The sequence below is a fragment of the Eriocheir sinensis genome, chromosome 61 (genome assembly GCF_024679095.1).
Source record: "Eriocheir sinensis breed Jianghai 21 chromosome 61, ASM2467909v1, whole genome shotgun sequence".
NCBI classification, from domain to species: Eukaryota; Metazoa; Arthropoda; class Malacostraca; order Decapoda; family Varunidae; genus Eriocheir; species Eriocheir sinensis.
In genome coordinates, this window is record NC_066569.1 from 961,775 (window position 1) to 975,406 (window position 13,632).

The window sequence follows — 13,632 nt, forward strand, 5'->3', positions numbered from 1 at the left end:
AAATGGCCGCCGTGAGGGTGAGGAGGAGGGCAAGGCCGAGGCTGACACGGTTGATGCGAAGCCGAGCCAGATGGACTTGTTCGCTGCCATGCTGTTCAGTCTGAGGCAGGAATTGGAGCAGGGGGCAGACGAGAGGGCACGCGAGCAGGCTCAGAGGGCAGAACAGAGGGCAGATGAGAGGGCACACGAGCAGGCACGCCATCTTGCCGAGGTCCTCCAGAGCAGTCTCTCGTCCCTGAAGGCGGAAACCCAGCAGTACACCGACAAGACCTGCGACAGCGTTAAGAGTGAACTGCTGGGAGAGGTGCAGACTCTGAAAGGCGAGGTCCAGGGCCTGAGGGAGGAGGTGGAGGCGGAGAGGCAGCGGCGAGAGCTGGCAACGTCACGCGGGGAGGAACAAGAAGCGTCACGTGTGCTGGCGGCAAGCACCAGGGTGACGGACTTGCTGGGGTCCTCGTGGGGCCCCTGGCAAGAACCCCTGGGGCCTCGCAGCGTTGTGTCAGAGCCAGCAGCTGCCGCAGGAGGTTGGGGAGCTATCGGAGCTGCCCCCTTGGGTCCAACTGGCGCCGGAGTCGGACCCACTCACCTCGCCTCTCTGCCGCCGTCACCGCCGCCCTCTCCATGCCGGCCGGCTCACAGCCCACGTGCTCCGCTTTCCCCCTCATCCAGCCCCTCGGTTTCCCGCCGTTTGGGGAGGCGCAAGCCGGCGGAGTATGACGGGAAGGTGGCCTGGGAGGCCTATGTTGCCCAGTTTGAGATGCTAGCTGCTGCCAAGGGCTGGGACGAGGCTGAGAAGGCGCTGCAGTTGGCAACAGCGCTTCGGGGCCCAGCTGTGGAAGTGTTGGGGCACCTGCCGCCGGCCCAACGTGCCTCTTACGGGAGCATGGCGGAGGCCCTGTGGCGACGTTTCGGGCACCACCTTCAGGCCGAGGTGTACCGAGCTCGCCTGAAGAAGCGGACTCGGGAGCGCGGCGAGACACTGTCGCAGCTGGCGCAGGACGTGAAAGCGCTGGTCAGAAGGTCGTATCCTGCTGCCCCGGAAGAGATGATCGTGGTGCTAGCCCGCGATTTCTTTGTTGACGCTCTGCACGACCAGCAGCTGCAGATTTACGTTAAGCAGGCGCACCCTGGGGACCTGCAGGTGGCGCTGGCGAGGGCCTTGGAATTCGAGGCCTTCCTGAAGACGACCAGCGGCCTAGGGGCGGCCCCCCAGCCCCGCCGTGACCTCCGGGGCCGGAAGGCGAAGGTGGAGAAGAAGGCGACGTCGAGGAAGGCGAGCCCGGACGGTTTTCTCGGCTCGTGTTGGGGCTGTGGCAAGAAGGGGCACATGCGCAGTCGTTGTCCGAGGGAGCGAAGGACGCGTTCCCTTGACCGACTGAGTTCTGACGCCTTTCAGCCTTGCTGCAAGGACTGTGGCAAATCTGGCCACCGTTCGAGCGCCTGCCCCAAGCCAAAGGAGGTAGTGCAGGCGGGAAACCCGGACAGGCTGGAGAAGGGGGCCGAATCCCAGCCGTCAGTCCCCGGGCCCCGACTTGCGTAAGCTGCCGCCGGATAACCAGTGCGATGCAGGTGGAGGGCTCAGTGGACGGGAAGCCATGCCGCCTGACAGTGGACACCGGGGCTGAGAAGACCTTGGTGCGGCCTGATATGCTGGCCGCCACTCGACTCCCAGACGCGCCACAGAGGCTGTGCGGCGTCACGGGGCACTGTGTGCAGCTCAAGGGCCCAGTGGAGGTTCGTATCGGCGTAGGCAGCGCTGTGGAGCGGCTGCCGGTGTACGTCGCCGATCTGGACGAGCCGTGTTTGCTGGGCCTCGACTACCTGACGCAGAGCAAGGCTTGTGTCGACCTCGGACGGAAGCTGGTGAGGGTACGCGGTCAAGACGTGCCTTTGCTTCCGGGGGTTGGCTGTGCAGAGGTAGTCGCGGCTAAGCGTCTGCACCTTGCCCCTAGGACGGAGGCCAGGGTCTGGTGTCGTCTGTCCAGAGCGATGCGTGGAGCGGAAGGCATGGTGGAGCCCACGGAAAACCTGCGGCTGGCTGACGGTGTGGCAGTCGGACGGAGCCTCGTTGGGGCGGGGGAGGAGTTAGTTACGGTGCTGGTAGCTAACTTCTCCGACGAGGCCCGGAAGGTACCCGCTGGTGCCAAGCTGGGCACCTGTGAGGAGGTGGAGCGCCCAGAGGAGACGTCGGGCAGCGAGGAGTCGGCCGCTGTGGGGCCGCTGCCCGACTTCCTGGAGGATTTGGCGCACCGGAGCGCCGCTAACCTGACGAAGGCGCAGACGGAGAAGATGCGCCACACCCTGGCCCAGTACGCGGACGTGTTCAGCAGGGGTGACTTGGATCTGGGCCGCACGGGGTTGGTGAAGCATAGCATCAACACGGGAAATAGTGTGCCCATCAAGAGCCCGCCCCGACGTATTGCACCAGCCAGGCGGGAGGAAATGCAGCGCACTGTCAACGAGCTGGCGGCGCAGGGGGTGATTGAGCGGTCAGACAGTCCTTGGTCCTCAGCGGTAGTCCTGGTTAAGAAGAAGGACGGCACGCAGCGCTTCTGTGTGGACTACCGGGCGCTGAATGATGTGACTGTCAAGGACTCTTACCCCCTGCTTAGGATCGACGACACGCTCGACGCACTGGTGGGGGCCAGGTGGTTCTCCACACTCGACCTGAAGTCGGGTTACCACCAGGTGGAGATGGCAGAGGAGGATAAGCCGAAGACCGCTTTCTCTTTCGGGCAGGGTTTGTGGCAGTTCAACGTCATGCCCTTTGGTCTCTGCAACGCCCCTGGCTGTTTCGAGCGCCTGATGGAGAGGGTGTTGGAGGGCCTGCAGTGGAAGACAGTGCTCGTCTACATCGATGACGTCATCGTCTTCGGGAGCACCTTCGAGGAGGAGCTGGAGCGGCTGGAGGAGGTACTACAGCGGCTGAGGAAGGCCAACCTCAAGCTCAGCCCCAAAAAGTGTTCGCTCTTCCAGCACGAGGTGCCGTTCCTGGGGCATGTCGTCAGTCGGGACGGCGTGTGCACCGACCCGCAGAAGGTGGCAGTGGTGGAGAAGTGGCCCGTTCCCACCAATGTGGCGGAAGTTAGGAGTTACCTGGGCCTGTGCACGTACTACCGCCGCTTCGTGCAGGACTTCGCCAGCGTGGCAGCCCCTCTCCACCGGCTCACCAGGAAAGGGGCGTGCTTCCTGTGGGACGAGGCGTGCCAGGCCGCGTTCGACGGCCTGAAGAAGGCACTGGTGGAGGCACCGGTCCTGCCTTACCCGGACCCGAAGCTTCCCTACCTGTTGGACACCGACGCCAGTGCCGAGGGTGTCGGGGCGGTCCTGTCACAGGTGAAGGACGGAAGGGAGCACGTCGTGGCCTACTACAGCGCCAAGTTCAGTAGACCTGAGCGCAACTACTGCGTGACGAGGAAGGAGCTGCTGGCGGTGGTGAAGAGTCTCGAGCACTTCCACCCGTACCTATACGGCGCTGAGTTCACCGTCCGGACCGACCACGCTGCCCTGCAGTGGTTGAAGACGCTGAAGGCGCCGGAGGGTCAGCTTGCGAGGTGGTTGGGGCGTCTCGAGCAGTATAACTATCGCATCGTCCACCGCCCGGGTCGTGTCCACAGCAACGCTGACAGTCTGAGTCGACGCCCGTGTGAGGCTGGCTGCTCACACTGTGCCCAGAAGGACTCTGACCCTCTGTGCCTCCGCCTGCAGGTGCTAGCGGGCGTCGCTAAGGGGGATGACAAGTGGCGTAAGGCGCAGCGTGAGGACGCTGATCTCGCTCCCATTATCCAGTGGCTCGAGGCTGGCGGGGAGCGCCCCGGCTGGGAGGCAGTGGCGGTGGAGAGCCCCGCCACCAAGTGCCTAGTAGATCAGTGGGAAACTTTGCGAGTATACGAGAGGTGTGTTAGTAAAGCGCTGGGTGGCGTTGAGCGGCGTGGGTGGTGACGCGTGGGTTGTGTTAGTGCCCCGAGCCTTGCGCGCTGAGGTGCTGAGGGAGTTACATGCCGGACTTACCAGTGGCCACTTGGGCGAGAAAAAGACCCTGTGCCGTCTCCGTCAACGCTTCTTCTGGGTGGGAATGCGAAGTGACGTGTCCGAGTGGTGTAAAGCGTGTGACGTGTGCAGTGCAAAGAAGGGCCCCGCCAAGAGAAACCGAGCTCCGTTACAGGTGTACTGCGTGGGGGCGCCCATGGAGCGGGTGGCCGTGGACATTGCCGGCCCGCTGCCTCTCACGCCACGGGGTAACCGGTACATCTGTGTGGTGATGGACTATTTCACCAAGTGGCCCGAGGCGTGTGCACTCCCTAACCACGAGGCTGAGACCGTGACGGGTGTGCTGGTGAATGAATTCTTTACCCGGTTTGGTGTACCCGCGGAACTGCACTCTGACCAAGGCCGTGAGTTTGAGTCCCGAGTGTTCCGGGAGTGTTGCGAGCTGTTGGGGGTGCGCAAGACCCGGACGACGCCCCTCCATCCGCAGTCTGACGGCATGGTGGAGCGCTTCAATCGGACCCTTGCGCAACAGCTGGCCAAGTATTGCGGGGAAGGCCAAGAAGACTGGGACGTCAAGCTGCCCGCTATGCTGATGGCGTACCGGTCCGCTGTGCATGAGACAACGGACTACACGCCCGCCCGCCTCATGTTCGGCCGGGAGCTAAGGCTACCGGTGGATTTGGCCACGGGGCGGCCCCCCGACGTGAGCTTGCCCACCGTCACCTCTGGCTTCGCAGCGGCACTGCAGGAAAGCCTGGCTGAGGTGCACCGACGCGTACGGGGCAAGCTCAAGGTGGCAGGCCAGGCCATGAAGGAGACATACGACCGGCGCATGAGGGACGTGAGGTACTCCGTGGGTGACAGAGTGTGGCTGCATAACCCCCGCCGTAAACGAGGGCTCTCGCCGAAGCTACAGAGCCCCTGGGAGGGGCCGTACACGGTGGTGGCAGCCCTCTCTGACGTCACCTACCGGATTCGACGGGGACGAAAGCGCCCGTCTGTTGTCCACATGGACCGGCTGTGGCGTTACCACGGTCCAGGGCGCTACTCCTGGGGCCACGACGAGGAAGGAGAGGACGTAGGCCCCAGCAGCAGCGACGAGGACGTGTCAGAGGTCGACCACGGGGCGAACGAGAACATGGGCGGTGCGAGCGAAGCGGCAGACGTCAGTGACGACCCTGAGCAAGGACTTGGGGCCGACGACGCCGCTCTGGGAGCCACCGCCTGCCTGCCGCCGCCCGCATCTCCCCAGCGGCGCCCTCGGCGAGAGAGGCGACGGCCGGGATGGTTAAGAGACTTTAGTGATGCCCCAGGGGACTGATTAGTTTGATTTATTTCATGTGTTTTGTTTGTTGAATGTTGGGGCAGCCGGGTCGACTGCCTTTTGAAGGAGGGGATAGTGTTACGAATGTGCTGTAATGTGATGAAATTGTAGCATGATGCAATGTTAGCTCAGCATGGTGCAACTACTTGTTGGGACAAGAGAGACAGAGGGGAGCCCGGGGCCACCGGCCGCCGGGCAGGAAGTGCTGAGTCGGCTGTTGCGAGCAAGGGTGGCTGAGGGGCAGTGGAGGAGACGCGTGTCTGGGCTTGGAGAGTGTTGAGCTGCTCCGCTCGCGAGCTGTGTGCATCCGGTGTGCGTGTCTGCCGTGCCCCTGTACTGTGCCTGATTAACTGTTCTGTGCCGTTGAAAGTTGCTGTACTGTGTGAGGAACCTGTCATTAAACTAGAACTTAGTGTTGAACGTGTATCCTTTGTGCCCTGCCTCGTTCCCTCCTCCCCTCGGTGTTCTGTGTGGGCCGCTGTGAGTGACCGGCGCCCGTGTGGTTGTTCTGGGGAACACGCCGCCTGCCTGCCCGTGGATGGTGTGTGTGGGGGGGGTGGCGTAACAATAACTAATTGTGAAATAAAGTCCAATGCTTCCAACCTGTCAGGAAATGTATACCCAAAGAATATGCTTCTGAAAAAAATAAAAATAAAGAAAAAAATTACTTGATATAGTCGTACACTATTTGGTTTATTGTTAGTGGGACTGGGGGTGGAGAGACTTTGATAACCTATTTTCTTTATTTGTAAGTAAGTTTTTGTACATATTCTTAGCTACTTGATATGAAAAGTACAAGTCAAAGGTTGAATTTACTACTGGACGGCTGTGTTAGTGTTTATAGATGCAAGGCAGTAATACATTCGACAGGAGCTTCCCAATCCTGCCATTAGTGATGGTCACAGCGGGTGGGCAGACGCGTTAAGTATGCTGACCTTGATCGGTCACAGAGGGTGGGCAGGATGCGTCTTGTATGTTGACCTTGGTCGAGTCACAGCGGGTGGGCAGAACGCGTCTTGTATGTTGACCTTGGTCGGGTCACAGCGGGTGGGCAGGACGCGTCTTGTATGTTGACCTTGGTCGGGTCACAGCGGGTGGGCAGGACGCGTCTTGTATGTTGACCTTGGTCGGGTCACAGCGGGTGGGCAGGGCGCGTCTTGACCTTGGTCGTTCTCTATTTTTCACTGTCTGTTTATTTGTCACACAATTCTACACAGCCGGAGATCAATACTATTAGCGTCACAAATGCTGATAAATATAGAGGTTACACTGACCTCTCTTACTCCTCCAACACCTTTAATGTACTTTTCTTAATTGTTCCTTCTCAAAAAAGTTGGCTTTTTGTGGCATATACATTATGTGTTCAAGCCCCTTCGTCTTGAGTCGTTTAAGTACACCACCACCACCACCACCACCACCATGAACACACTACAACAAGAAAAATACTCACCCAAATTTACTGCTGCATATGATATCATTCCAGCCCTCACTCTTCCGCAACGTGGTGCAATCCTCTGCACCACCACTGTCGTTAGGTTCGTTTGGCGACCACCTGAAGAACACACAACGAAAGGTGATTAGTAGTCACTATTTCGTTAGTTATCGTGGAGGAGCGGCACCTTCGTAATATGATGTGATTTAGGGATTTGACTTTTGGATGTATATAATCGAATGCAGCTGTTGAGTGATTCCACATTTTGTCGGAACTGGATGTGGATTTAATTGCCTCCACTATTTCCCCTACGCCGCTCTTTATAAATGTCGAATACACACCTAACGAGGGAAAGGATTTTTCCCTAAGTCTAGCTGCCAATCCTGTGAACCTGCCAAACAATGTTGCCAAAGCGCATTGTGATAACAAGGAAAGTGTTGCTAAATCGGACAATGATACGAAAAGTCTTTGGTGAACGGGGGACTCTTAAGACTAGACACCCAGAGCGAGTTGTTGAATCGTCTTATCAACTGTCACTTGGATACGGTGTTGATTGGAAAAAGAGGCATTAATATTTTGTTGCGGTCACTTGCAAAACTTCTGAAGCAAGACTTGCTGGAGTTGGAGCAGATGGAAAATCAGGCAGAACGTAGACTGCTGGTATTACAATATTTGTATGGCGACAGATGACTTGACTGTCCCGCTCAAAAACAAGTAACAAGGAACCACTCTTCTTGATCTTGATCTTGATACGTAATGCGCAATGCACCGTACAGGTGCATAACACCCATATTTATGTTGGCTGCTGGGGGGACACGGGAGCCGAGTGTACAGGGGAGGAAAATGAGTCAGGTGTAATTGTTAGTATTGGTGTGTTGTGGTGATAAATGAGTGTGTATTTGTTTTCGGAATGAATCTATTGTACCGCAGTCTAAAATCTGTTGAGGGAGGCTGTTCCAGTCAGGTATGGTGCGTGGAAAGTATGAGTGCTTGTATGCGTCAGTGTTAGTGTGATATGTTTAGTATTTTTGGTTGTGTGTTAAGCTGGCGTCACACTGGACCCAAATCTGGCGAGCACGAGCTCTTGCTGGCAGCTTTTGCTCGCGAGCAAGTCACTGTTGTCGTCACACTGACGAGGGGCGAGCGACGAGCAACATTGTAAACAAAGCCTCAACCATGGCGCCTACTACACCTACGCTTCGCATTACGGCTAAGTGTGCAGCTGTGACGGCATTACTTGCTGTTATTCAACGAGCGCAGAAGAAGAAAAGACGAGTCTGGGTTCGGTCATGGCTGAAGAGAAGGGAAGGAGACCCATGATGTGTACATCATAACATCATAACTTTCTTCAGCGTAGACTTACAGAAATCTGGATGGCTGTGGTCCCATAACTCGGGAAGGTCCCTGACTCTTGCTATCAAAGAGTGTACAATGAAGGACAAGTGAACTTTTGAACGAGGAGAGGTGGCCATGGCGAGTCAGCTGGCTCAGGTCTTGGTCTTGGTCTTGGAAATCAAAATAAAATCCAACACTACTTTTCTCAACATTATAAAATATTACAAACACCGTCAAACATAAAAGGAGTATGTGAATAAGTTTTCTAATATTATGGGTATATGGATTCTATACACTAGGTAATATATATTATTCACATATCGGTGCACCAAAGAGCTCATTTGACTGCCTGCTTGCGGCTCGCCGAGCTGCTCCCCGTCCAAGCAAAAGCTCGGGAGCAAGCCATCCCTCCAGCAAAAGCTCGTGCTCGCCAGATTTGGTCCAGTGTGACGCCACCTTTACTAGTACGTTGACTGTTTGCGTTGTGTATACGTATGTATGTGGATCAATGTCAATGTGAGTTTTTGTGATATTGTACATAAGTGTAAGTCTGTGTGCTTGTCTGCGTTTGTGAAGAAGTTCCATGTTTATCTGTTGTTTGATCCGTGTTGTGATACCAGGCGTTCGAGTGTAATTGTTTGTAATGAACCTAGCCGCCTTGGTGTTGATTTGTTCTGATCTATCAATGTTTTTGTGTGTGTAAGGATCCCACACCGTGGAGCAGTATTCCAGTGTTGGTCTCACAAGTGTGTTATCGCTATGTGTTTTATGTCAGGTGTGCAGTTATGTAGATTCCTCCTCAGGAACCCCAGTGTTCGGTTGGCTGTGGCACTGATATGGTCTATATGAGTGTTAAATTTTAAGTTAGTGGAGAGGTGGACACCAAGATGTGTGTGTGCACTGATTCAAGGTCTGTGTTAAGAAGAGTGTAAGTGTGATGGATGGGGTTGTGAGCTCTGGTGAATCTTAACAATTTGCACTTGTCAGGGCAGAAATGCATCTGCCAGGTGCGCTCCCACCGCAGAAAGGCGTCCAATTTTTTTTTTTTTTTAGATGTTTGCATTCGTCATTAGTCTTTACTGCTCTCAACAGTAAAATATCGTCGGCAAACAGTCTAGTAGAAGAGTTAGGCGTTGAGAGTGGAAAATCGTTAATGTACAGGAGGAACAGAAAAGGGCCTAGAACGGTGCCTTGTGGGATACCTGAAGAAACAGGGACAGTGTCAGATGAAGAGCCGTCAAGAAGAACACGTTGAGTCCGGTTAGTAAGAAATGCAGTGATCCAGTGAAGAATAAGTCCTGAAATACCGTAATATTTCAATTTTAATATCAGTCTTTTGTGTGGGACTTTGTCGACGGCTTTGGCAAAATCTAAAACAATAGTGTCAACTTGTTTAATGTCACGTCGGTCAAGTAGCCTCATAATGTCGTGAAATGTAGTATTGAGTTGCGATTCACATGAGCGTTTGGATCGAAAGCCGTGTTGTGAGTCAGTAAGGATGTTGTTTGTGTCAAGGTGATTCATTATGTGTTTATGAATTATGTGTTCGAAACTTTTACATGAGAGATGGGGGAAAAGGATTTTAGGATGAAGGCGGGAATTTTGTCGGGGCCAGTCGATTTAGTAGTGTCAAGTCCTTAAAGTAATTTCTGTATTCCGTTAGTCGTAATGTTAAAGGGGGCTATCGCGAGGATGGGGCTTTGTGGCATGTTTGGTGTTATACACGATCCGTCGCTCCTACTAATGTCCTCGTTACAGTCAAGCTGACCTCTGACGAAAGTGAAATTCGTGCAATGTTATTTCATCGATAATGATGAAGCTAATCCATTATTAAACGGTTTGAGGTGAGTGTACCAAGAAAAAAATAAATAAAACTCCCAATGCGGTGGAAGGGCAGCTCCGCTCGGCTCAAGCAGGGTGAGGTCAAAAGTGTGGTTCAGGAAGCTCTGCTGACAAATGTGCGCAATTTAATTTCTGCTTTCCTAAAGCTTAATTCAACCTAACTGTTGCTGCTGCCAGACTTCCTAGCTTCACTGTAGGGCAGGGCTTAACTTTCCATTTTTTAAGGCTCTGCCATTAGCGCCGGTAGGCACTCTTGAGAGGTCTCTTGGACCAAGATCAACAGAATATACCAGGTCTTCCCACGCGCATATAATGACGTCAACAGCAGTATGATATACAGAGCAGGCGGAGAATGATAGATAAAACGAGATATTCCATGGGATAATGAAACATTTTCAGCTTTCTCGTGTGCGTAAGTGTGTGTGTATTTACCTAGTTGTAATTTTACAGGGCCTGGGGCTTACGGGACGGGACCACTCGTGTGGTCCCGTCTCCATATTTGTACTTGTCCAGTTTTTCCTTATTAAAAAGTCTCTCTCTCTCTCTCTCTCTCTCTCTCTCTCTCTCTCTCTCTCTCTCTCTCTCTCTCTCTCTCTCTCTCTCTCTCTCTCTCTCTCTCTCTCTCTCTCTGTGTGTGTGTGTGTGTGTGTGTGTGTGTGTGTATTTCACCACCACGGCCTGATCACGTGTTGGACTCGTAATCGCCAGCAGGTACCCTCCCGACATGAGCACGTGCTCTTTATCGTCGATCTATGGGTACTTCCAGGACCTCACACACCACACACCCACCACACACCCCATCCCCCTTGCTCAAGGGGGGGCAGTACGGTAACCACTCCTAGTCAACGGAAAGAATCCGGCTTGAGCGGGCTCGAACCGCCGCCCTGTCAGGCCGTGAAGCCCGGCAGCGCAGCGCTCTAAGCAGTTGCGCCAAGCGCTCTAACCAGTTGCGTGCGTGTGTGTGTGTGTGTGTGTGTGTGTGTGTGTGTGTATATATATATATAGATATATATATATATATATATATATATATATATATATATATATATATATATATATATATATATATATATATATATATATATATATATATATATATATATATATATATATATATATATATGTATTTATATATAGATATGTATTTATATATATATATATATATATATATATATATATATATATATATATATATATATATATATCTATATAGAGAGCGAGAGAGAGAGAGAGAGAGAGAGAGAGACACACACACACACACACACACACACACACACACACACACGGTAGCTCAGTGGATAGAGCGTCTGCCTCACAACCAGAAGGACCGGGGTTCGATTCCCCGGTCGGGTGAAGATAAGTTGGGTTTATCTTCTTTCACGTGTAGCCCCTGTTCACCTAGCAGTGAGTAGGTACGCGACGTCAGGCAAGGAGTTGTTGCGGTGTGTTGTGTGTGAGTGGTCTCACGGCCGTACCATAAGGCAGCCTCCTCGACTATAGAAGCTCTTCGGCCAATTTCTCATACCATAATCTTCGAGGGGCCCTCTCCGTAAGCGAAGGAAAGGTGTTGAGGGGCGAAATTGTTGGAATCTGGCAAGGGGTCGAGATCGGCACATCTTCGTGAGCCCCTTCGCATATTTTATGCGTCAATTCTGCATTTCTCTCATTAATATAGTAATAAATGATCCAGGAATTATAATAAAACGTATTTGATCTAATATGAATCTGCAAAAGTTTTTTTTAAATAAATGATTTAAAATGTTGTTTAAGAGTTAAGGGTTGTATCATGATTTTTAACCCTTGCCGAGTTGCCGTGTCAACACGCCTCCTTGGTCAACTCAAGGAGCTAGGTAGTCTTTTCCTATAGCTCCGATGGGGCTCGAGCACTTTTCTAACGGCCCCTTGCTTGACGCGATGGTAGCGAGGGGCAGAGAAGTGAAAACGCCGGGCACATGTGGACTCCTGGCTGTGTGCTTGGAGAGAGGTGGAAACCAAGGGGTGCTGACGTCACTCCCAATCCCCTGGGCCTCCCCTCTCGTAGGCCTAGTGGAAACACGGGCCGCGCAGGGATGCCAACCGTATCACTCACGCTATGTTCCCAATTATACCTATATTTGCCTTTCAATCAACCATTTTCTTCGTGATTATACATTGAAAAATATGTATGATTACACTAATATATGTAAAATGCTTCAATTATCAATATTTCCGTGTAGAGATGTTTACAGAGGCTACCAACCCAACTCGGAAGAAACCATAACGGAGGAAGGGGCCGAGATCACCTTATAGTATCCGGCAGAAAGGGGACACTGTTTAAGGGAAGAGTAAGAGGAAGATTTAGAGGCTGCCTTATGGTACGGCCGTCAGTCCTACCCAAAGATCGGTACAATGAGCTCTGTGCTCTTCCGTAGGGGATCACGGCTGGCTGTCTCGAGAGAGACCCGCAGCATACCAAGAGGTGAATTACACACACACACACACACACACACACACACACACACACTTATATAAATAAGTATAATATATATATATATATATATATATATATATATATATATATATATATATATATATATATATATATACAGTAAACCCTCGATATAACGGAACCGCTTATAACGGATTTCGGATATAATGTACAAGGTCAGACGGTCTGATCGAAATCCACACCACTATGGTGTGCTAGCACCCGAAAGTTATGTTTCGATTTCTTAAACACTCGCACACCCAGCAGTGTGTTGTTAGCTAGACAACCACACTCGTGACCTAGCATACCACAGAATTGCGGACGATTCCCAAAGGTTGGTAGCTCCCGCCCTATTGTCCGGCAAATCTTAAGTGGCGGCTCTGACGTAGACAGCCCGCTAGACACTGGTGCTATGTCTCCAACTGACCTCGCGCACCGTGCCTTTCACACCGGTCCTTCTCTCTCTCTCTCCTCGTGTCTCTCTCTTTCTCTCTCACTCTAGTATAAAAACAGATATGGTTTTTATGATTGATTCTCTATCTGTGAGTGAATACAAAGAAATTTGTACAACACTTGGCAGCGTTGCCACCGCGGCGTTGTCAGCTCAAGTCAACCCAACACACCGCAGTTGCCAGTTGCTCTGCCTGCTTTAATTATCGCATTTCTGCCATTTTTTGGTGTGTCTGCCATCTGCCATACAATATCAGCCATATGGCATAATTATGATAAAATATGGAGACTGTACCTGTATATGGAATGCCAGGACCGTCAAGCAAATTTTGATGTGAGTCATCCAGGTGAATGGTGAGGTTCCGCTGGGGATGGCCAGGGAGTGGGGAAGGAGTGGTCGCTAAGAACATTAAAATATTACACTTTGACCTTATTTCCACACCACCCAAGGGTGCATTTTTTAAAGAGGTTTATTATTATTATTATTATTATTATTATTATTATTATTATTATTATTATTATGCATTGTCGTGCACCATACTCCCCGTATGAGAGTACACCCCCACTTTTCTCTCTCTCTCGCACACACACACACACACACACACAGAGAGAGAGAGAGAGAGAGAGAGAGAGAGAGAGAGAGAGAGAGAGAGAGAGAATGACACACACACACACACACACACACACACACACACATACACACACAGAGAGAGAGAGAGAGAGAGAGAGAGAGAGAGAGAGAGAGAGAGAGAGAGAAGGGTGTGAGAGGCATGGTGTGCGAGGTCAGTTGGA

The 13,632-nt window shown here is 52.3% G+C and overlaps 2 protein-coding genes across 2 annotated transcripts in view; one reads left to right on the top strand and one right to left on the bottom strand.

Annotated features, from left to right (window-relative positions):
- Positions 1-696: 696 nt before the first annotated feature.
- LOC126986067 (uncharacterized) lies at positions 697-1,540 on the top strand. Its single transcript, XM_050841748.1, has one exon. The coding sequence runs from the start codon at positions 758-760 to the stop codon at positions 1,538-1,540; it is 783 nt and encodes a 260-aa protein (XP_050697705.1). The 5' UTR covers positions 697-757.
- A 5,220-nt stretch (positions 1,541-6,760) lies between these two features.
- The window catches only part of LOC126985997 (C-type mannose receptor 2-like), a 66,884-nt gene continuing 60,012 nt past the window's right edge, over positions 6,761-13,632 (bottom strand). Inside the window, exon 8 of the mRNA XM_050841682.1 lies at positions 6,761-6,866. Coding sequence (XP_050697639.1) covers positions 6,761-6,866 — 106 coding nt within the window. The remainder of the gene's footprint in view (positions 6,867-13,632) is intronic.

Bases quoted from the DNA above. Each gene is read 5' to 3' on its own strand.
- LOC126986067 (XM_050841748.1), top strand. From the start codon at position 758: ATGCTAGCTGCTGCCAAGGGCTGGGACGAGGCTGAGAAGGCGCTGCAG.